The following is a 21,644-nucleotide window of genomic DNA, read 5'->3' on the forward strand; positions in this document are numbered from 1 at the left end:
AAATTACCACATTACCCAAAGCAATATACAAATTTAATGCAATTCACATCAAAATTTCAAAATCAGTTTTTAAAGAAATGGAACAAAAAAATCATCAATTTTACATGGAACTATAGAAACCCCCAAATAGCCAAAGTAATCCTAAGGAAAAAGAACGAAGCTGGGGGCATTACAATACCTGACTTCAAATTATATTATAGAGCCACGATAATCAAAACAGCATGGTATTGGAAGAAAAAATAGACACTTGGACCAATGGAACAGAATAGAGAGCCCAGAAATAAAACCACATATATATCATCAAATCATCTTTGATAAAGAAGCCAAAAACACACAATGGAGAATAGAAAGCCTCTTCAATAAATGGTGCTGGGAAAACTGGATAGCCATGTGCAAAAGAATGAAACTTGACTACAGTTTGTCCCCTTGTACCAAAATTAATTCAAAATGGATCAAAGACCTAAATATAAGACCTGAAACAATAAATTACATAGAAGAAAACATAAGTACTAAAACTCACGGACCTTGGCTATAAAGAGCATTTTATGAATTTGACTCCAAAGGCAAGAGAAGTGAAGGCAAAGGTAAATGAATGGGACAACATCAGACTGAGAAGCTTTTGCACAGAAAAAGAAACTGATAACAAAACAGACAGCCAACTGAATGGGAGATGATATTTTCAAACAACAGCTCAGATAAGGGCCTAATATCCAAAATATACAAAGAACTCACAAAACTCAACAACAAACAAACAAACAACCCAATAAAAAAAATGAGAAGAGGACATGAACAGACACTTCTCCCAGGAAGAAATACAAATGGCCAATAGATATATGAAAAGATGCTCATCTTCACTAGCTATTAGAGAATGCAAATCAAAACTACAATAAGATACCACCTCACACCTGTTAGACTAGCTATTATCAACAAGACAGGTAACAACAAGTGTTGGAGAGGTTGTGGAGAAAAAGGAACCCTCATCCACTATTGGTGGGAATGTAAAGTAGTACAATCATTATGGAAGCAAGTATGGTGGTTCCTCAAAAAATTAATAGAACTACCATGTGACCCAGCAATCTCTTTTCTCAATATCTACCCCCAAAACTCAAAAACAATGGTACATAAAGACACATGCAGCCCCATGTTCATTACAGCATTGTTCACAGTGGCCAAGACATGGAAACAACCAAAAAGCCCTTCAATAGAAGACTGGATAAAGAAGATGAGTTACATCTATACTATGGAATACTACTCAGCCATAAAAAATAACGACATAGGATCATTTATGACAACATGGATGGACCTTGATAACATACTGAATGAAATAAGTAAATCAGAAAAAACAAGAACTGAATGATTCCATATGTAGGTTGACACAAAACTGAGACTCATGGACATGGACAAGAGAGCAGTGGTTACCAGGGGGAGGGGAAGGGAGGAGAAGGATGAGGTGGGGGAGGGGAAGGGAGGGGAGGGAGGGGAGAGAGGGGATGGGGGAGGGGCATAAAGAAAACCAAATAAAAGGTGACAGAAGACAATTTGACTTTGGGTGATGGGTATACAACATAATCAAATGTCATAATGATCTGGAGATGTTTTTCTGAATCTATGTACTCTAATTGATCAATATCACCCCGTTAAAATGGTCTAAGTAAAATTTAAAAAAAATAAGGCTTAAATATAACTAAAAACTTCTTATTTAAATTTCACTGCCCACCAAACTGCCTACAGTAGAATTAATAAGTAGAAGAAATTACAAATGCATTAGCTATTGCACCATAACAAAAAGTTAGATAAATTAGAGTATATGTGGTTTTCATACTTGTTCAGTACTCTGTGGACCACTGTGAACTACTCATATTTGTTTCTAGAAATCTTTTAATTTAGGATGCTATGTTACTAATTTTAAGACTATATTCTTACAAGTATCTGTCTGTAACAAATACAGATTTGGGTCTACAAAAACCAAGCTGTCAAATTAAGCATAACCAACTCGTACTATCAATATGCGTTTGCAATTTCTTAGTAATAGTTGTCATATTCATATTTTTAATATTGGCAAAGTTGTTGAAAATAACGATAAATTAGTAAAATTATGTATATAATATAGTGCTCTATGTTATTTCTGGGCTTTCTATTCTGTTCCATTGGTCTGAGTGTCTATTTTTCTGCCAGTACCATGCTGTTTTGATTATTGTGGCTCTAAATATGCTATATACATAATTACATAACATAATTTTCCCCCTATGAATTGGGAAAAGACTGAAATTATTCAATTAAAATAACAAAACAATCAAGTCCTACCTAATTATCTAGATATTTAAATCAAGCATATTATCTAAATTAATTGGCAAAAAAAATTTGTTGTTTTTTTTGTATTTTTCCTAAGCTGGAAACGGGGAGAGACAGTCAGACAGACTCCCGCATGCGCCTGACCGGGATCCACCCCGCACGCCCACCAGGGGCGACGCTCTGCCCACCAGGAGGCGATGCTCTGCCCCTCCGGGGGTCACTCTGTTGCGACCAGAGCCACTCTAGCGCCTGGGGCAGAGGCCAAGGAGCCATCCCCAGCGCCCGGGCCATCTTTGCTCCAATGGAGCCTCCGCTGTGGGAGGGGAAGAGAGAGACAGAGAGGAAGGAGAGGGGAGGGGTGGAGAAGCAGATGGGCGCTTCTCCTGTGTGCCCTGGCCGGGAATCGACCCCGGACTTCTGCACGCCAGCCGACGCTCTACCACTGAGCCAACGGGCCAGGCCCATAAAAAAAAAAAAGTATTTTGTTTCTCTTCTTTCCAACATTACTTTGGATTTCTGCCTAATAAAACAAATTTTTCTAGATATAGTTTGACATAATCTTTCACCAAATCCTCTACCTAAGAGAAAAAGCAAATGCAAATTTAAATTAAGAGAAGCTGAAAATTAAGGGATGGAAAAAGGTCAAATTAGTTTTCTCCTCTAATTCGCCTCACATATGTGTCTCCTGTAGTTCTCTAGCTTAAAAGCTTTTAATATAGTAACTCACCAAAATGGATTATCAAACTCTTTATCAGAACAGAATATGTGGTCCTCTATGATTTGGCTCCATAATTTTGCCCTCCCAGTCAGAGCTGTTACTACTTTTCTATATATTATTACACCTTAGTCAAATTAAACTGGCCATTCCCTCGCTATATACATTGGTTTTTATACCTTTGAAATTTTGAACATGCTATTCTTGTTGCCTGAATGACCTCTACATGAACTTAGTTTATCAACTCCAATCTTTCTATATTCATCTTTGAATCCCGCAGTGCCTATCAAATAATAAGCACTGTAAATATATGCTGAATAAAATAAACTATACCTGTCTTACCACATTAACCATACACTACCTTCTATTATGCTTTTAAATACTAGTATCCACCCCTTAAAGCAGTGGTCCTCAACCTTTTTTGGGCCACGGACCAGTTTAATGTCAGAAAATGTTTTCACAGACGGGCCTTTAGGGTGGGATGGATAAAAGTATCATGTGACTGAGACAAGCGTCAAGAGTGAGTCTTAGACAGATGTAACAGAGGGAATCTGGTCATTTTTAAAAAATAAAACATCGTTCAGACTTAAATATAAATAAAACGGAAATAATGTAAGTTATTTATTCTTTCTCTGCGGACCGGTACCAAATGGCCCATGGACCAGTACCAGTCCGCAGCCCCAGGGGTTGAGGACCACTGCCTTAAGGGAAAATACGGTATCTGCATTCAACTCTACAAATATCCATTGAGCTTCTCTGCATTTAAAGAGATACAAAAATGCACACCGTAATTCAATCTTAAAGTTTAATGAGGCAAACAGACATGCAAACAGGTAACTTTAATATCACAATATTAAAAACTTCAGTATAAATCATATGACCCCAAAAGGTGGGTTCTGTAAGGACAGAGGAATATACCTCACCCATGCTGAGAAAAAGAGGGAGCAAGTGATGTGCAAGCTTTCTTGAGGAAATAACAACTCTGCTGAGGTTTTTAAAGAAGAGATATATTGACTTGATATATTTAATTTGATTGTTTTTGTTCATTTATGTAATTAATGTAAGAATTACTAAACAACTATTATGTATACCCAAGACCGTGGAGATACGATGGTGGATAAGACATATCCTCTGCCCTCAAAAGACCTAAATAGACACTTCTCTAAAGAGGACATACAGAAGGCCAATAGGCATATAAAAAAAAGCTCAAGGTCAGTAATCATTAAAGAAATGCACATTAAAAACCACAGTGGGACACCATCTCACACCTGCCAGAATGGTGCTCATTAACAAATCAACAAACAAGTGCTGGAGAGGGTGTAGAGAAAAGGGAACCCTCCTGCACTGCTGGTGGGAATGCAGACTGGTGCAGCCACTGTAGAAAACAGTATGGAGTTTCCTCAAAAAATTAAAAATGGAACTGCCTTTTGACCCAGCTATCCCAGTTTTAGAGATATAGCCTAAGAATTCCAAAACATTAATTCAAAAGAAGATATGCACTCCCATGTTCAGTGCAGCATTGTTTACAATAGCTAAGATTTGGAAACAACCCAAGTGTCTGTCAGTGGATGAGCAGATTAAAAAGCAGTGGTACATATACACAAGAGAATACTACGTGGCTGTGAAAAAGAGGGAAATCTTACCTTTTGCAACAGCATATATGGTCCTAGAAATTATTATGTGAAATAAGCCAAGCAGAGAAAAGATAAGTATCATATGATCTCACATGTGAAATCTAATGAACACAAGAAGTGAGAAACAAAATAGAGACAGAGGCAGAGTCATAGGGAATAGATGGACAGCTGTCAGAGGAAAGGGGGAAGGAGAATGGTATCAAAGAACATGAAGGGATTAGTCAAATTACACAAACAGGGGGGTCCTCAGGTTATAACAGTTCCATTCCTACAATAGTGACCTGAATTTTGGTGTAAATTAAAACACACCCTCATTTAAGTCACTTACCTATTCTAACAAGTTGTAAAATCATAATCTTATGTAGAACATAAAAACACAATTAAGCCACAGAAAAAGGAAAAGAACATAGATAAACTGTACTGTAGTAACATAAAAAATGAATGTAAAAAAAAAAAGCACGACACTAACAGTATAAACCGAAACACGTCTCAATTTTTTTGTTTTCATAGGAGTGAGTGTCATAATCCTGAAACACTGAATGTTCAAGCTGTGGTAACCCGAGGACCCCAGTATGTAACAATAGATACAGACAACAGGGTAGCAATTCCCAAAGAGAAGGGGGGGATCAAGGTAGGGAGAGGAGAGCAAAGGGGGTAAAATGAGAATGAAAAGAGACTTTGCATGGGGCATGCGGGCACGATGCAGGGGACTGAGGGTGTTATATTGAGTGGGACACTTGAAACCACATCAACACAATAAATATTTTTTTTAAAAAGGCATATCCTCTGGCCCTAACCAAGATCACCATACAGATAGGGAGACAAATACATTCTTAACATAACTTATTTTAAGTGTTATAAACACATACAGAACGAACAAAGAATCATGAAGTATAGGGTAAAAAGCAATTAATTCTGCATCAGGCTTCATAACTATATCATCTGAACTGAACTTAAAATAATATTAGAATTTCATTGCCCTGGCTGGATAGCTCAATAGTTAGAGCATCATCCGGAAGCACAGAGGTTGCCTGTTCGATCCCCAGTCAGGGCACATACAGGATGGATCAATGTTCCTGTCTTTCTCTCACTCTCTCCCTTCTTCTCTCTCTAAAGTTAATAGAATTTCATAAGACAGAATAAGGACACTTCTAAGTAGATACAGAAGGCACTAAAGATGTTTTGAAATTGTTCTGAATTTGATAAAATTAATGTAAATGACTGTGAATGGAATTCTAGAGAAAGCTAATGTCTAATTCAAAACAAGTGTCACTGGCAAAACCATAATTAAACTCCCTTTACTCATAAAGGTAAGTCATACATTAAGTCTTTCAGAATGCTAAATACCAAGAGAGCTATGTCCAAGACATTTTTCCTCTAACTTAATGCAGAGCAAAACCATTACTTAAAGATCAGAGTTAAACAAATCTCTTTAAACACCTAATAGTATAAACATGTGAATACAAGAATATTTATTTTCAAGTACTATTCAGAGTCTCTGTTATTTGTTAAAGGCCTAATTTTTTCTTCATTTAGTTAATTGAAATTTTCTCTGCTTTAACCAAATATTATTGTAACTTATTGGATACTTGTTAATTCTGTGGTTTAAACATATTGGTCTGTGCTCCTCTACTAACATAATCAAGTTTTGTACCCTCTCTCTAGAAAAACTAAAACGTGCACACACACACACTCTTTTGCATACTGTACTGGGGATGGAGAAAGGCCCTTTTAGAACTCTGGCTAAAAGCTTTAAACTTTATAAGGCTTGGAACTCATACTAAACTATAAAAGAGAATCGCAAAATATCAATCAAAAGGCTATGAGGTTAATATAATACTTTACCTTATATAGTGCAGAGCAATGCTATGAGATCTAACCTTGAATATCTTTTCATTGCTACCCCAAATCAAATGAGAAACACAACAAATATTATTACTATCAACAGCTGATACATAATGTAAGATCACACAAATATGTTTAAATGGATACTAGCGGATGGGAATACAACCAAGGGTTTTGTAACTTCAGGTTTTAAAAAATGTTAATGTTATTTAATATACTAGCCCTACTTAAAAGATAACTCATAGAATTAATGCTTTAATGTGATTCTAAATTAAAGCCAGTTTTCTCAGGTTATAAATAAAGTAGTACCTTGCTGTGGAAATTAATTTCACATTCTAAACTACAATGGAAGAAACTGAGAAAAAAAAAATAAAGTTCAATATATATCATATAAAGTTTGATAGGTGAGTTTTAAATGTTTACATGTTTAAATGTTATTTTAAATGTGGCCCTGGTCCGTTGGCTCAGTGGGAGCATTGGCCTGCGTATAGACGTCCCAGGTTCAATTACCAGTCAGGGCACATAAGAAAAGTAACTCTCTGCTTCTCTCCCTATCCTCTCCCCCTTTTCTTTCTCTTCCCTTCCTGTAATCCATGGCTTGACTGGTTTGAGTGTCAGCTCCGGGCACTGAAGATAGCTCAGCTGATTCTAGCATCGGCACCAGATAGGGGTTGCCTGGTGGATCCCAGTCTGTCTCCCTATCCCTCTCCTTTCACTTGGAGAAAAAAAGTAAAAAAAGAAAACAATAATGTTTAAGGGTTATTTCCTTTAGAAATATCCCAACTTATTCCCCCAACCTTCAAAAAAAAAATGATCCTGATTTTGATTAAACTCCTAGAACCAATTACCAATTTATATAAAATAGAGAGGACAAAATATGGAGTGGTATTAGCAAAATCCAAGCATTTAGGAGACTCTAGAGACAACCTTGTTTCTGCACAAAATCACTGCAAGACAGAAGGGAGCAGGGGTGTCAGTAAAGGGAGAGGAGAAAGGGAAGAAAGGGAGATCTATAAATTAAAAGACAAGCAAACAAATCACAATGTGTGAACATAGATCATGATTCAAAGTAAATAATTTTTTAAAATTAATTTTGAAACAATTGGAAATGTGAGCACTGACTGAATATTCAGTATTAAAGATTTTTTTAGGCGTTTAACAGTATTGTAGTTACATTTTAAACAAGAGTCTTCATCTCTGAAAGTTACAATCTGAAGCATTTAAAAATAAACTACTGTCAATGATTTGTTTAAAATAATACAGAAGGTGGGCATATAGAAAGTATGGGTGGGACTGAACCAGCCATAAGTAAGTAGTTTGGAACGGGGTAATAAGCACAGGAGGGTTTCAACAGCCTGTTTTGCTTTTTTATGTGTTAGAAATTCTCTGATAAGAAGCTTTAAAACAATGTAAAAACAGTGTAATATTCTATAACAAACTCATGACTTTCAATGTCTCTCCATTCTTTTTTGGAGGAATAATTTAAACACCTAGTATGTATCATGTCTCCTTACCCCACTCCAACACTATCTTTCATTTTTTACCAGTTACTCCTTCAAGTTGTGTTCCATGTGAAGACATGAGTATATGAATCTGCTTCTTATTTCTCTCCCATCTTCCCTTCATCCAAACTATTACCCAAAATACTATGCCAGTAAGAGTTGACAAGTATAAAAGATTAAATAAACAAACAAAACTTCAGTGAAAGAAAAACTTGAAATTGTGACATGAAACCAAACATGAAACAAGTCCCTGCCCTCACAGTTTTTACATTCTGGTGAGAAAGGAGAAAAAATTAAATCATATTATATGTTAGGATGCAATAAATGAAGAAAAACAAAGGAAGTTAAAAGAGATAGATAATGGGTAGGAAGAAGGATAAGATTATCCTTAATAAGATTCTAGGGAAAGGCTTACAATTAAGGTAGCATCAGATAAAAAAGTAAGGGAGCCAGGAAGTGAGTTTATCTGAATTATTAAAATTGGAAGATAATTTTATCTTCCAATTTTAGTATTTCTGTTGTTAAAACTGAGCTTACAGATTAACAATCTATATTTACATTTTTATGATGTATAATTTTTTAGATGGCCTATTTCTCTCTTTCAGTTCAAATAAAATGAACTCTGCTCTTATTTTTAAAACAAACATGAGAAAAACCCTTGAATTCACCAAGAATTGTGTTCTTAGCAGAATTCTGGTGTCCCTTATTATATTTGTTAGACAATCCAACACTGAAATTGAAAAGCAGTTTTAAAATATAAAGCATGAGACCCCATAGGGAGAATAATCACAGTATTTGACCTCTGTGCACATTTTGTGAGAGAGATTTTTTCTTATATCAATTTCAAAAACCTGAGAATGTAACACTATTACTAGGTATATAGGTAGTATAGATTGTAACATGTAAATAAAACTGTTCACCTTTAAAGCTTTTGCAAACCCAAATATAGTTATTATAAATGGAGATATCATTTGAAAGAAAACTTAAGTCTAGCAAATGAGAAATATCTGAGAGGATGGGGACTATCCTTTGGAAGAGACAATCCCCTAACTACTTCATATATTAATTAACAAATCAAACATTATGCATTGCATCTTGGCAATGTTTTTTTTTTCCACTAATTTAGAAGGCTTAAACTCTCACAGTAGAGTAATATTAGTAAACTACTTACAAAATATAGCAAGTTAGTCAAGCAGTTTTACCTTAAACTGATTTATCACAATATATATTCTTTTTTGGTTTGTTTGTTATCATGTGGGATGTCTACACAGAAACGAACAGGTCTGAGTTCCCAAGCGTACATCTAAAAAGATGTTAAAGCCTGACCAGGTGGTTGCGCAGTGGCTAGAGCATCGGACTGGGATGTGGAGGACCCAGGTTCGAGACTCCGAGGTTGCCAGCTTGAGTGCAGGCTCATCTGGTTTGAGCAAAGCTCACCAGCTTGGACCCATGGTCGCTGGCTTGAGCAAGGGGTTACTCGGTCTGCTGAAGGCCCATGGTCAAGGAACATATGAGAAAGCAATCAATGATCAATTAAGGTGCTGCAACAAAAAACTGATGATTGATGCTTCTCATCTCTCTCCGTTCCTGTCTGTCTGTCCTATCTAACCCTCTCTCTGTCTGTAATAAAAGAAAAAAAAAAAGATGTTAAAGCTATCAGAAGAGGTTATTTTTGTTTGAAGGTACTTTAAGATAGTTGTACTCAAATGCTTTAAATATGAAAGCTTTGTGTGAGTTCTGAGCAATATTGCAAGTCCTTAAAACTGTATCTATAGAAAAATTAGAAAGAATGGAAGAATAAAATTAGTGAAACCCACAGTTCCACTATTCAGCAAGTTACATTTCACATGTGTACTATCTCACAGCTTTGGTGATACATAATTTTAACCCTACATTTTACCTATATAAAGTTTATTCAAATTTGTAGATACTACTTTCCTTTAAATCAATCTTTAACCATAAAATATGCTTATTGTAGGCCCTGGCCGGTTGGCTCAGCAGTAAATCATCAGCCCAGCGTGTGAGTGTCCTGGGTTCAATTCCCATTCAGGGCACACAGGAGAAGTGCCCATATGCTTCTCTACCCCTCCCTCTCCCGTTTCTCTCTCTCTCTCTCTCTCTCTCTCCCCTTCCTGCAGCCATGGCTCAAATGGAGTAAATTGGTCCTGGGCGCTGAGGATGGCTCTGTGGCCTCTGTCTCAGGCGCTAAAATGGCTGTTTGCAACAGAGCAAGAACCCCAGATAGGTAGAGCAACGCCCCCTACTGGGCTTGCTGGGTGGTGGATCCTAGTCTGGGTGCATGCAGGCGTCTGTCTCTGCCTCCTGTCCTCTCACTGAATTTAAAAAAAAATGCTTATTGTAGAAAATCTAAGACATACAGAAAAGTTAAAAGAAGAACATAAAAAACAACTAGTATTTTTCTACTGTATTTAGTGATAACCATTAACACTTTGGTGGTTTTCCTAAGTCTTTTTTTAGTGATTTACTTAATATTTTAACTTTTTTAAAAATTATTTTTATTTATTTATTTTAGAGATATGAGAGAGAGAGAGAGAGAGAGAGAGACAGAGAGACAGAGAGAGACAGAGATAGAGAAAGAAAGAGAGAGAGAGAGAAGGGGGAGAGGAGCAGGAAGCATCAACTCCCATATGTGCCTTGACCGGGCAAGCCCAGGGTTTTGAACCAGCAACCTCAGCGTTCCAGGTCGATGCTTGATTCACTGCGCCACCACCAGTCAGGCAATATTTTGACTTTTAAGCATGATTAATTCTGGAACATTCATAGATCCCAGGTGGAAGATGATACACAAAGGGCTACATAATACTACCACTGGGGTTTATTAGTCTTTCTCAATTAAAAAAAACAACCCACCTAAAATAACTTAATATGTATTTTAAAGATTCCTATTACTTTCTAAAATTATTTTTTTCCATTAATCTGAGAAATAGAGAAAGAGAGGAGAGAGAGGGAGGAGGGGAAGGGAGAAAAAAAGAGATGCATCAACTCATTGTTACACTTAGTTGTTTCATTTAGTTGTGCATTCATGGATTGCTTCTCATGGCATGTTCTGATGGGGGTCAAACCTGCTACCTCCACGCAATGGGACAAAGCTTTTTCTACTAAGCCACCTGGCCATGGGCAAGATTCATATTACTATGCAAGTTCCTCAGAAATGAAAACTGCTGAGCACCTCTAATTTTATGGAGATAGCCCCTACAGATTATTTGAAAGCTAAAATACAACTATAAATGGGTCCCAATCTTCTTTTGCCCCCTGCTCTGGTTTTTTCTTTAGAAATAAAAATATATACAAGAGCACAAATACAATAAGAAACTGACAATAAAGCCGAACACTTAGAATCTATTAGTGCATTTATATTGTATTAAATCTAAATCATTCTCAAATATTCTCAAAAAGAACTAAACCTAACCTAATAAAGTCTTAAATTTACTCTAAAACAATACCTTTTGCTTATTCCAGAATTTTTTTTTTCAGTTTTATTAACTGCCTCTTCATAATTAAGCATTTCAGCTTTTAATACAGTCTAATAATATTCTTCTAAACTTTCATCTTTCCAGTGAAAACACTCAATCCTCACACAAAGTTCTGCCTTCAGTCCCCTTGTACTTTTAGTCGACTCTGTCCTGGGCAATCTCATTCACTCCCATTTCTTCAACCATCACCCTTCTGCAGGTTAATTCCTAATTAACATCTCTAATTAGCCCTACTCACTCCGCTGAGCCTTCCAATAATTCTCAGTTGAGTATCTTCAAATAAACCCTCCTCTCACATTCTCTCAGCATCACCATCAGCTCGGTTTGAATTCATTTTGGACATCATCCTTTCCTTCATATCCCATATCCAATCGATTGCCATTTTACTATTTTACCTGTTGAATACACCTCTTTTATACCCTCATCCACTTTTTTTCCTACTGCTTATCTTTTTTTTATTTTTTCTTGCTGGCTGTTTGTTGTTTATTTTCCACGTGGTACAAAGCACATGGTTATGGGTGTCAGGAAGGCTCCTGTGTGGCTTGGGTAGGAAAGAGCTGGGCTCCCTCAATTTCCTTTTTGGTGTTTTGCTGTTTTGATAAAAACAAAACAAAACAAAAAACTCAACTGCTTCTGCTTGCTACTGCCTGCCTAGTCTATGGTGTGGGGTGAGGAGGGGGAAAGGGAGAGAGGAGGAGGTTGGGGAGGGGCTCAAAAGAGCCTAGGGCCTCTGGAACTCTAGTGGCAGATGGTGGCCGCCCAGGATGGGGAACCCGGCGCTGGCTTTGCCAGGCTGGCCACCAGGCTGCTTCCTTGTGGCCTCCTGAGCCAGGTCAGAGGTGATCATGTTGCTGGAGGCCTGGGGAGATTCCAAGTGTTCTGGGGACTCCAACACGGTGGCCATGAACAATAGAATACATTTCCCGAAAAAGAAGCTCGCTCACCAGTGACCTGGGTCCGCCTTGGGGAGACCAGGGTGGTGGGGATGGCTTCCCCAGGGTACTAAGCACTTCCACAAGAGCTGTTACTGGAAGAGGAACCCAGGAGGCACCGGTAGTCATTGTGGGCAGCCAACGAGGGAGTCACTGGAGGGGATGGCTGCCATGCTCTTGCTTGTGGACTGGTGGCAGCCCCTAGTGGACCTCAGCGCGCGATCACAGGTGGAGGGAATGAGGGCGCTAGGCTATGGAGCCCATTTGCGAAGGAGACCGTGAAAGGCAGCTCCATGACCGAGACGCGCGGGAATCTGATTATCTTCTAATGGAATTAAATTCACCTTTTAATTGGTTTCCTTTCTTCATTCTCTCTCCTTCCATTTTAGCTTTCTTTCTTACTTTATTCTTCCCTTTTCCCCTCTATCCTTTCCTTCCTTTCTTTCTCTAGTGAGAGGAGGGGAGATAGTAAGACAAACTCTGGCACGTGCCCAACCGGGATCCACCCGACAACCTATCAGAGCCCAATCAACCCAGCCGAACTATTTTTAGCCTGAGGCTGACCTGTTTGGACCAACCACCAACCAAGCTATCCTCAGTGTCTCAGGCAGGCAGACACTCAAACCAATCCTCTAACCCAGGAGTAGTCAACCTTTTTATACCTACTGCCCACTTTTGTATCTCTGTTAGTAAAATTTTCTAACTGCCCACCGGTTCCACAGTAATGGTGATCTATAAAGTAGGGAAGTAACTTTACTTTATAAAACTTACAAAGCAGAGTTACAGCAAGTTAAGGCATATAATAATTACTTACCAAGTACTTTGTCGAATTTTCACTAAGTTTGGCAGATTAAATCTTTATAAAACAACTTACTATAGTTAAATTTATTTTTTTATTTATACTTTGTTTGCTCTGCTACGGCTCACCATGAAAGCTGGAAAGGCCACTAGTGGGTGGTAGGGACCAGGTTGACCACCACTGCACCAATCAGCCACTAGCTGCGGGAGGGGAAGAGAAGAGGGAAAAGTGGGAAAGAAAGGAAAGGAAGGAGAGAAGGGAGAGGAGGGAAGAGGGAGAGAAGGGAAGAGAGAGGGGAAAAGGGAAGGGGAAAGAAGCAGATGGTTGCTCCTCTTGTGTACCCTGACTGAATTGAACCCAGGATGCCCATATGCCAGGCAGCACTCTACCCACTGAGCAATTGGCCAGGGCCTCCATTTCAGCTTTCAAATCTCAAAATACTAGTAAAATCATGTGACCCTTCCCCCTTAGCTAAAATCTGTGATGGATCTGCGCTGCCTACATTCTGAATTCCTAAGCAAGCAATCAAGAATCTTCGTAATTAGCCCCAACCTACCTTTCAAGACTTGTCTGCCACTACAGACCCTCATTGTCTTACACTCTAATCACTAGGTATAAACTATTCGTTTGGAATACTCTGTACTCTTCTGACTCCATACCTTTAAGTGTTTATATCTGTTTACCTACCATTCTGAAGTAAGAAATAACGACATTTATTATTGTATCTACAGGGCTTTACCTATCATAGAATAGTTCAAGTAATTATTTAATGAATTCCTCAGTTTCACCTACCAATATTCTACCCACCCTGCAAAACTTTAACCTCTAGAATAAAATCTAATAAAGTATTTTTCAATCTCAGCTCCCCTCTCTTCCTTTGTAGTTATAACTCCTTTGTACTCCTGAAATACTGATAATAAAGCTCACCACAATAGTCTTCAAAGTATGTATCCCTGGAATAGTTATTTCATGAGCTGAACCAAGATGTATCCCTGTGATTACGTTCTCTTAGTTTGTATGGGGGAAAAAACTAAGGTACCAAATATAATTTCTTCAATCAAGGGTTTCCCCCCATAATTTTACAAAGCTTTTTTTGACCTCCCTAGCAAAAAAAAAAAAAAAAAAAAAAAAAATCATGTGATGCAACTAAATAGGTCAATATTCCATGATATTCTGAAAACAGTGCATGACTTCCAGGTACTCTAACAATGGAACAAGTTTGAAAATGAATCATGGTTTTAACATATTTTACTTTTTAATTCAGTGAAAGGGGAGGCAGAGACAGACTCCTGTATGTGCCCTGACCGAGATGCACCCAGCAAGCCCACTAGAGGGCAATGCTCTGCCCATGTGGGGCCTTGCTCTGATGCTCAGCAACTGAGCTCTTCTTAGGGCCCTGAGGAGGCGGCCATGGAGCCATCCTCAGTACCTACGGCAGGCGTGGCCAACAGTTTTTGCCCCCGGGCCAGATTAGAAAAAAAACTTTTTTCACAGGCCCCACAAAATATTAAAATTAAAATATGTTAAATACAAAAAAGATTCGTTTAAGTACACAAAATTTTTTTGTTATTTGTTTATGAATGTAAGTGAGTGAAAGAAATTTTAATATACATTATTTTAATAAAAATATAATTACATAACATATAAATATCCAAACTATCGCAATCAATCAAAACAATATTTAATTAATAGAATGAGCTTGAAGGGGTTATATTACAAATAAAACAATTATTTCATTTTACAGTCTGGACACGTTTTCAGTTATCAACTGCAGCTATTGTCTATGCTACAATGCCACTTGATTCAGCACACTTGACCACAAAAATAACGAATTGTTTGACCTTGGGTGTGCACCGACAAACTCCTCCTAAAAGAATGTGGGTTTCACATCGCCGCTAAACGTCAAACAGTTCATATGGAGTACAGACGAGTACAAAAGTTGTAAATCTTTATAATGGAATTTTTAAAAAAAATAAAGAAGTACTGCGAATCCATTCGACCAATTATTGGAAGTTAACCCTAGATTAGTCACATGCAGAATTCTTTTCTGCTTATCACTATCTTCTTAAATATCTTGATTTCCAATAATCAAAGACACTTCTGCTTCTGAGTAGCTGAGATTTTAAGTAGCAGAGAATATTAAAAATTTAATCAAGGGATGCATAAACTCATTACGTGGGCAGCATCGGCGCCCATGCCTGGCTTAGGGCCATCTCAGTCCAACTGAGCCATGGCTGCAGGAGGGCAGAAGAAAAGAGAGGGAGAAAAAAAGAGAGAGAGAGAGAGAAGGGGAGGGGTAGAGAAGCAGATGGGTGCTTCTCCTGTGTGCTCTGATGAGGAATTGAACCCAGAAAATCCACACACAGGGCTGACGTTTTATCACTGAGCCAAGGGCCATATTTTACTTTTTATCATAATTGTGTAACCTCTTGGGAATAGACACTGTCCCCCAAGTTCTAGCAGATACTACTCAATAAATGTCTTGTTAATTAAAATTTATCATTCTTTCATCACTGCACTTAAAACATTTTCTAAATTTTCTCTCTAAAAAAAGGGCTATTTTTTATAAAATGGCAATCACAATAAATAGAACTACGTGGAATATCAAGCTCTAACATTATATACTTCTGAACAAGAGGCAAATCCAGATTCTATTTCTAAAGGTCTCCAATATTTAAAGATTTACATAAGACAAAATTACAGAATCCAGTGGGGGTGAGGAAAAGTTAGATTACTAGAGAGAAAGAAGCATCTTGTAAAAAAATCATAATTAATTTCTAGGTTTTGATCTTGAGAATAAGCAAGTCAACAAAATTCAAGACTAACTCATCAGGGGATTAAAATCGGTCTAAAAAATTCATTTGTATTTTAATTACTACTTTTACTTGAACCTCTATTTCAAAATATTTTTTGATTTGTTTTTAAATGTTTATTTTATTGATTTCTGAAAAGAGAAAGAAAGACAGAGAAAACAAGAACTGTTCCTGGTTCCTGACCAGGGATTGAACCAGCAACCTCTGTGCTTTAGAACAGTGGTCCCCAACCCCTGGGCCACGGGCTGGTACTGGTCCATGGGCACAGATAAAGAAATAGAGATTCAAGTTATACAATGAGTCTAAAGTACTAATGCCTCTGGTCTGCTCTATACCCTTTTTACTCACTACCTCCTTTCTGCTCACTAATATATAGAGCAGATGTAAAGTTCTCCTAATTGTAAATTTGAAAATAAGAGTTAATTCAATTTCTAACAAATATACACCAGAAGACAAAAGACTTAAATAATAATATCTAAGCGATTTTTTTTTATTACTAAAATACCACATACCCCTTATTTACAAATAAGGTATGTGAGTTATCTATTTGCTAAAAATCATATTCATAGGGACAGTATACAGAATACTGTTCTGGAACATCTATATATCCTAACTGCATACTAAAGAGTTACAACCTATGCTTTTTCTAAAAGTTGTGCTCACTCAATATATGCATTTAGTAATAACAGATTTTAGGCCAGCACATAAAAAGAAATGATTTCCTAGTATCAACAAGTGTGATCTGGCAAACCTATTCTTTACAAAGTGTTTATAATACATCAAACACACAAAAAAGTGAGAGACTCAAAACTTTATCTGTTTAAGATCATCATTTGCTTTTTGCTACTAAAATGCAAAAATTTTCTCTCTCTTGGACTAATAATATCAGAAATACATTATGTTTATAAACAACAGAATGCTGTGAGTTTACTATCTAAGTATGGATGCTATTAATTCACACCAGAATGAGCATTAGCCACTGGGAATGATGCTAACTAATAAGCATTTAGAAATTTACCTTTATGTGAAAGAGAAATAGTCTCCCTGCTCTTCTGTGGGACTTGAAACATTATTTATTACACACACAATGCTTCTGAAAATACCTATCATTCATTCAAACGTATGTGCTATTTCTTAGTACTTTCATATAGCCATTTTCTTGCCTCATTCTGAATCCTATTTCTACATATGTAAGACTGGATGCTTGGATTAGATAAAATCTAAGGTTCCTTCCAGGTTTAATATCTTATGGCATCAACTTGAAATATATTTTACTACTTAAAAAATAATAATGTGTATGGGTTGTTTTTTTGTTGTTTTTTTTACAGAGACAGTGAGAGTCAGAGAGAGGGATAGACAGACAGGAATGGAGAGAGATGAGAAGCATCAATCATCGGTTTTTGGTTGCGACACCTTAGTTGTTCATTGATTGCTTTCTCATAAGTGCCTTGACCGCAGGCCTTCAGCAGACTGAGTAACCCCTTGCTCAAGCCAGTGAGCTTGGGTCCAAGCTGGTAAGCTCTGCTCAAACCATATGAGCCCGCGCTCAAACTGGCGAACTCGGGGTCTCAAACCTGGTTCCTTCTGCATCCCAGTCCAACACTCTATCCACTGTGCCACCGCCTGGTCAGGCTGTATGGGTTGTTTTTATGTCAATCATAACTACTACAAAGCACTGTGAAGTCGGGTAACAAATACACTATGCAAGTATAATGTAAATTACTAAAAGTAATTTACAAAGCAAATTTGTGAATAATTATTCTGTTACCAAATAATTCTAGTTTATGAAAGGATTCAAGAATAGGTTCCTTATTTTAAGCTTCCCTAATGAGTCAAGCACTTACGTTAACTACTGTTTTCAATTAAAGAAGTCATTGATTGCCAGTGACAGATAAGATTATTTTAAAATTACAATTATAAATCAAGAACCAAAAAAATGAGGCCCTGGCCGGTTGGCTCAACAGTAGAGCATGGGCCTGGTGTGTGGAAGTCCAGGGTTCAATGCCTGGCCAGGGCACATAGGAGAAGTGCCCATCTGCTTTTCCACCCTTCCCCCTCTCCTTTCTATCTCTCTCTTCTCCTCCTGCAGCCAAGGCTCCATTGAGCAAAGTTGGCCCAAGTGCTGAGGATGGCTCCATGGCTTCTGCCTCACCTCAAGCGCTAGAATGGCTCTGGTTGCAATGGAGCAATGCCCCCCACTGGGCTTGCGGGGGGGGGGGGGGGTCGATCCCAGTCAGGAAAAAAAACCAAAAAATTAACACAACTTTCCATAAAACACTAGTACAATGTCCACATATGAGGAAAACGTTCATTTTATTCAATTACTGCTACTATAATGGTTAACACTTAAGCTAACTATGGGACCAGCAACATGAACTTTACACTTTAACTCATTTAATTCTACAGCAACCCCATGGAGGTAGGTGCAGGTACCATTATTCTCTCCATTTTACAGATGAGGAAATTAAAGTAAAAAAGTTAAAGTGATTTGTTTAAGTTCACCTCAGCTAGTAAAAAAAGAGTCAGACTACTATTCAACTACTACATTGATGCACCTACTATTATTGTAAAAATTCAGTGTTCTCAGATGAAGCACAGAGAAAAGACAGGAATACAGCAGATTAACCATTTAATAACTTCATAAATCTCCGACAGACGACACAGGTAGAAAGACGATACTATTATTTTTTCAATAGTTTAAAACAACCACCTTATTACATGAACTATAATTATTTTCCTAAGGATATTTTATCCTGAAAAATTTCTAAAGTGTCATGCTAAAGCTATCTAAAAATTGAGCTCCAATTTCCACCCCACTGAAACTTTTCCTACGGGCACCGTTTCACTCTACATCTACAAACTACCTGCTCTTCATCTCTGGCCTTGGCTTCCTTCTCAGCTTCTCCTCGTCGGTGTGCTGGGCTCGTTCACCCACACCCACAGCACCCCGATGGCCCCCGCCCAGCGCAGCTGCTCCTCCCCGGGTTCAGCACCGACTCAGCACCTATCAGCGACGCCCCCCGGCCCCAGGCCCAGCCCATCCTCGGACACGTGCGAGGGTGTGTTTGTGTCAGTCCGTCACTTCCACCTGGAACTGGGCTCACTTACCGAGAGAGAAGCGCCAACTTCTGTTCCAGCATCATCTCCAGCTTCTGGCCCTGTCTGGAGATCCAATGGTCGACTCCATGCAGGCGGTAGCACGTCTCCAGCATCAGCCTGAAGTCCGCCACAAACTCGGTGATGCCTCCGTACTGGCCGCTGGTGAACTTCTCCTCCATCTTCAGCAGACACACGCCCTGCCCCGGCTGCTGCGGGAGGGAGCGACTGCCCCGGACCCCGCCGCGCGGCCCCTCGGCCGTCTCCTCCTCCCCGGTGGCAACGCCCCCCAAGGGCTGCAAGAAAGGGGCGGTGAGGCCCCGGTGCTTCTCCTGCAGGAACTCGCCCAGGATGCGATAGCCCTGCTGCAGCTCGTAGTTCAGCTCCTGCTCCTTGAAGCCACCGCCCCCGACCACCATCGTCGTCTCCTCCACCTCCTCCTCTTCCTCCTGGTCGTCGGCATCTTGCTGGGAGGAGGCACTCCTGCCTCGGGCCGGCCCCGAGGCCAGGGCCGCCGCTGCCACCTTCTTCTCGTCCTCTTCCTCGGTCGCCGGAGGTGGCCGCTCCTCATCCCCGGCCGGTTCCATCTCCCCCGGCGCCCTGGGCTCGCTCAAGTCCCCAGCAGACCCAGGTTGGGCGACGTGGGGCGGCCGCTCGAGGCGCCGGGGGACGTGTGAGCGCGGGCCGCTTCCTCAGGGCTCAGCCGCGACACGCAGCCCCAGCCGCATCGGGCCTCGCTCTCCTCAGCAGCCCGCTCCTCTCAGGGCGCGCGGGGGTCTCGAGCTCGCCGCCAATGGGGCGGGGTTACATGGCGCGCGGGGGATGGGGGAGAGAAGAGGAGAGCCTAGGTGCCCTCCTCTCCCCTCCCCCCGGCGACGGCGCGCGCGCGCGGCCCTCGCCCGCCTCACCCCTCCGCGCCCCGCCCGCTCTTCACCCGCCAGGCCAGGCCTGGACGCCGCGGCCTCGGCGGCCCCGTCTCCCGGGCCGGCTTAGAGGACTGGGAGGGGGCGAAAAGGAAGGGGAGGGGTCCCTCTCTCGCCTCCCGGGAGGGGGCCGCAGCGATGGGCCGCGGCGACTCGGGCTCCTCCTCTTCTCCCTCACACCCCTCCCGCCCCTCTCTACCTGCGGGGCACCCGGGCAGGAGGAGGCGATGCGCGGACCGGGCCGGGCGACAACTGTCAGAAGCCCCGCTGGGCGGGGAGCGGGTGGGGGAGGGAAGGGGTGGGGCAGAAGAGAAGAGGGAGGGCACTCAAGTCCCCACTCCCCTCGACCGGGGAAAGCTATGGAAAAAGGCAAAGAAAGAAGCAGCGTCGCCATCCACGGCGCGCAGGCGTATTAAAACACCCCCACCCCCTTCTGCCCCGCCCCTCTCGCGCAAGCAAGGACTTTGGCTTAGCTACAGGTCCCAAGGCCTGGTGGGTTGCGCGGACGGATGATGTCATCAGCTTGTGGACGTCTGGCCAGGTGGAGTGGAGAGGGAAGCAAGGCGCATGCGCAGCTTCACTCGTTACCTCCAGAAAATCCGAAGGGCTTTTAAAAGCAAAGGGCTGCGGGCCTGACCTGTGGTGACACAGTGGATAAAGCGTCAACCTGGAAATGCTGAGGTCGCCGGTTCAAAACCCTGGGCTTGCTTGGTCAAGGCACCTATGGGAGTTAATGCTTCCAGCTTCTCCCCCCTCCTCTGTCTCTTTCTCTCTCCTCTCTAAAAATGAATAAAAAAAAAACTTGGCTGCGGAGAATAGCTCTTTTTAGAGAGACCCTTCCCAGCGCTAAAACCTGAAATTAGTCCATAAGGAGCTTGAAAAGTAAAAAGGCACAAAATGTAAATCCTGTTCTATTGTAAAACTTACATTTTCTTTGCACACAGCCTCCCCCTTGTGACTGGCAGGTTTGAAATATACAACTGGGACTTTTAAAATGTGAAGAGGAGGTTCAAGAATTTGAGACGTCCCCATTCAAGAAAAGAGGTGATTTGTATAAGTATTTCTGAAACTCCTGTTTCGAGTTCTTAACAATTCCTATTTTTAAAATTAACCTATTTTTTGTTAAAATGAAAAAAAAATTACTGATTTTTGAGATCTGTTAAGGATAAAGGGACTGAAAGCTCATTTTATATATATAATCTTTTGTCACTTTGGAAACCCAATCTACATCGCTGGAAAACAATTCCTTGGGACTAAGTCTTCAAATATTTCAAGTCTAAACTACAGCATCAGTTAGCTATTAAGTAGTCGTTAACGTGGCCTTACAATCTCACTACACATTTTTAAATTACTGTTTAGATAATGTCTAAAGTGGACTCATTTACATTAACTTGCATATTGCTTAAAAGTAGGTGGGCAGAAAGGAACAAATGGTTCCATAAAGCAGACATTACTATTTTCTCATGTTCTATTTGAAAGATGCACATTAATACTTTCTATTTAGAATTAGAAATAAGGCATTTTTAAAAATAAAAGCTATATAACTAAGTGGTCTGGATATTCTGATTCTTGAGATTGTTTCTCATTAATGTGGACTTT

General features: G+C 40.0%; 1 protein-coding gene and 1 pseudogene across 4 annotated transcripts in view; both read right to left on the reverse strand.

The window, feature by feature from the left end:
* BRD10 (bromodomain containing 10) overlaps positions 1 to 21,544 on the reverse strand; it is a 127,362-nt gene extending 105,818 nt beyond the window's left edge. For 2 of the 4 annotated variants that reach the window (XM_066368112.1, XM_066368111.1), the window contains exon 1: positions 19,135 to 21,544. In XM_066368112.1, the coding sequence (XP_066224209.1) occupies positions 19,135 to 19,709 (575 nt within the window). In that variant the 5' untranslated portion in view covers positions 19,710 to 21,544. The remainder of the gene's footprint in view (positions 1 to 19,134) is intronic. The other 2 variants (XM_066368113.1, XM_066368110.1) reach the window with 1 other exon arrangement.
* On the reverse strand, positions 12,204 to 12,853 carry LOC136393812 (pancreatic progenitor cell differentiation and proliferation factor pseudogene; annotated as a pseudogene).
* Positions 21,545 to 21,644: the final 100 nt, after the last annotated feature.

Source organism: Saccopteryx leptura, chromosome 2, assembly GCF_036850995.1.
Source record: "Saccopteryx leptura isolate mSacLep1 chromosome 2, mSacLep1_pri_phased_curated, whole genome shotgun sequence".
Taxonomy (NCBI): Eukaryota; Metazoa; Chordata; class Mammalia; order Chiroptera; family Emballonuridae; genus Saccopteryx; species Saccopteryx leptura.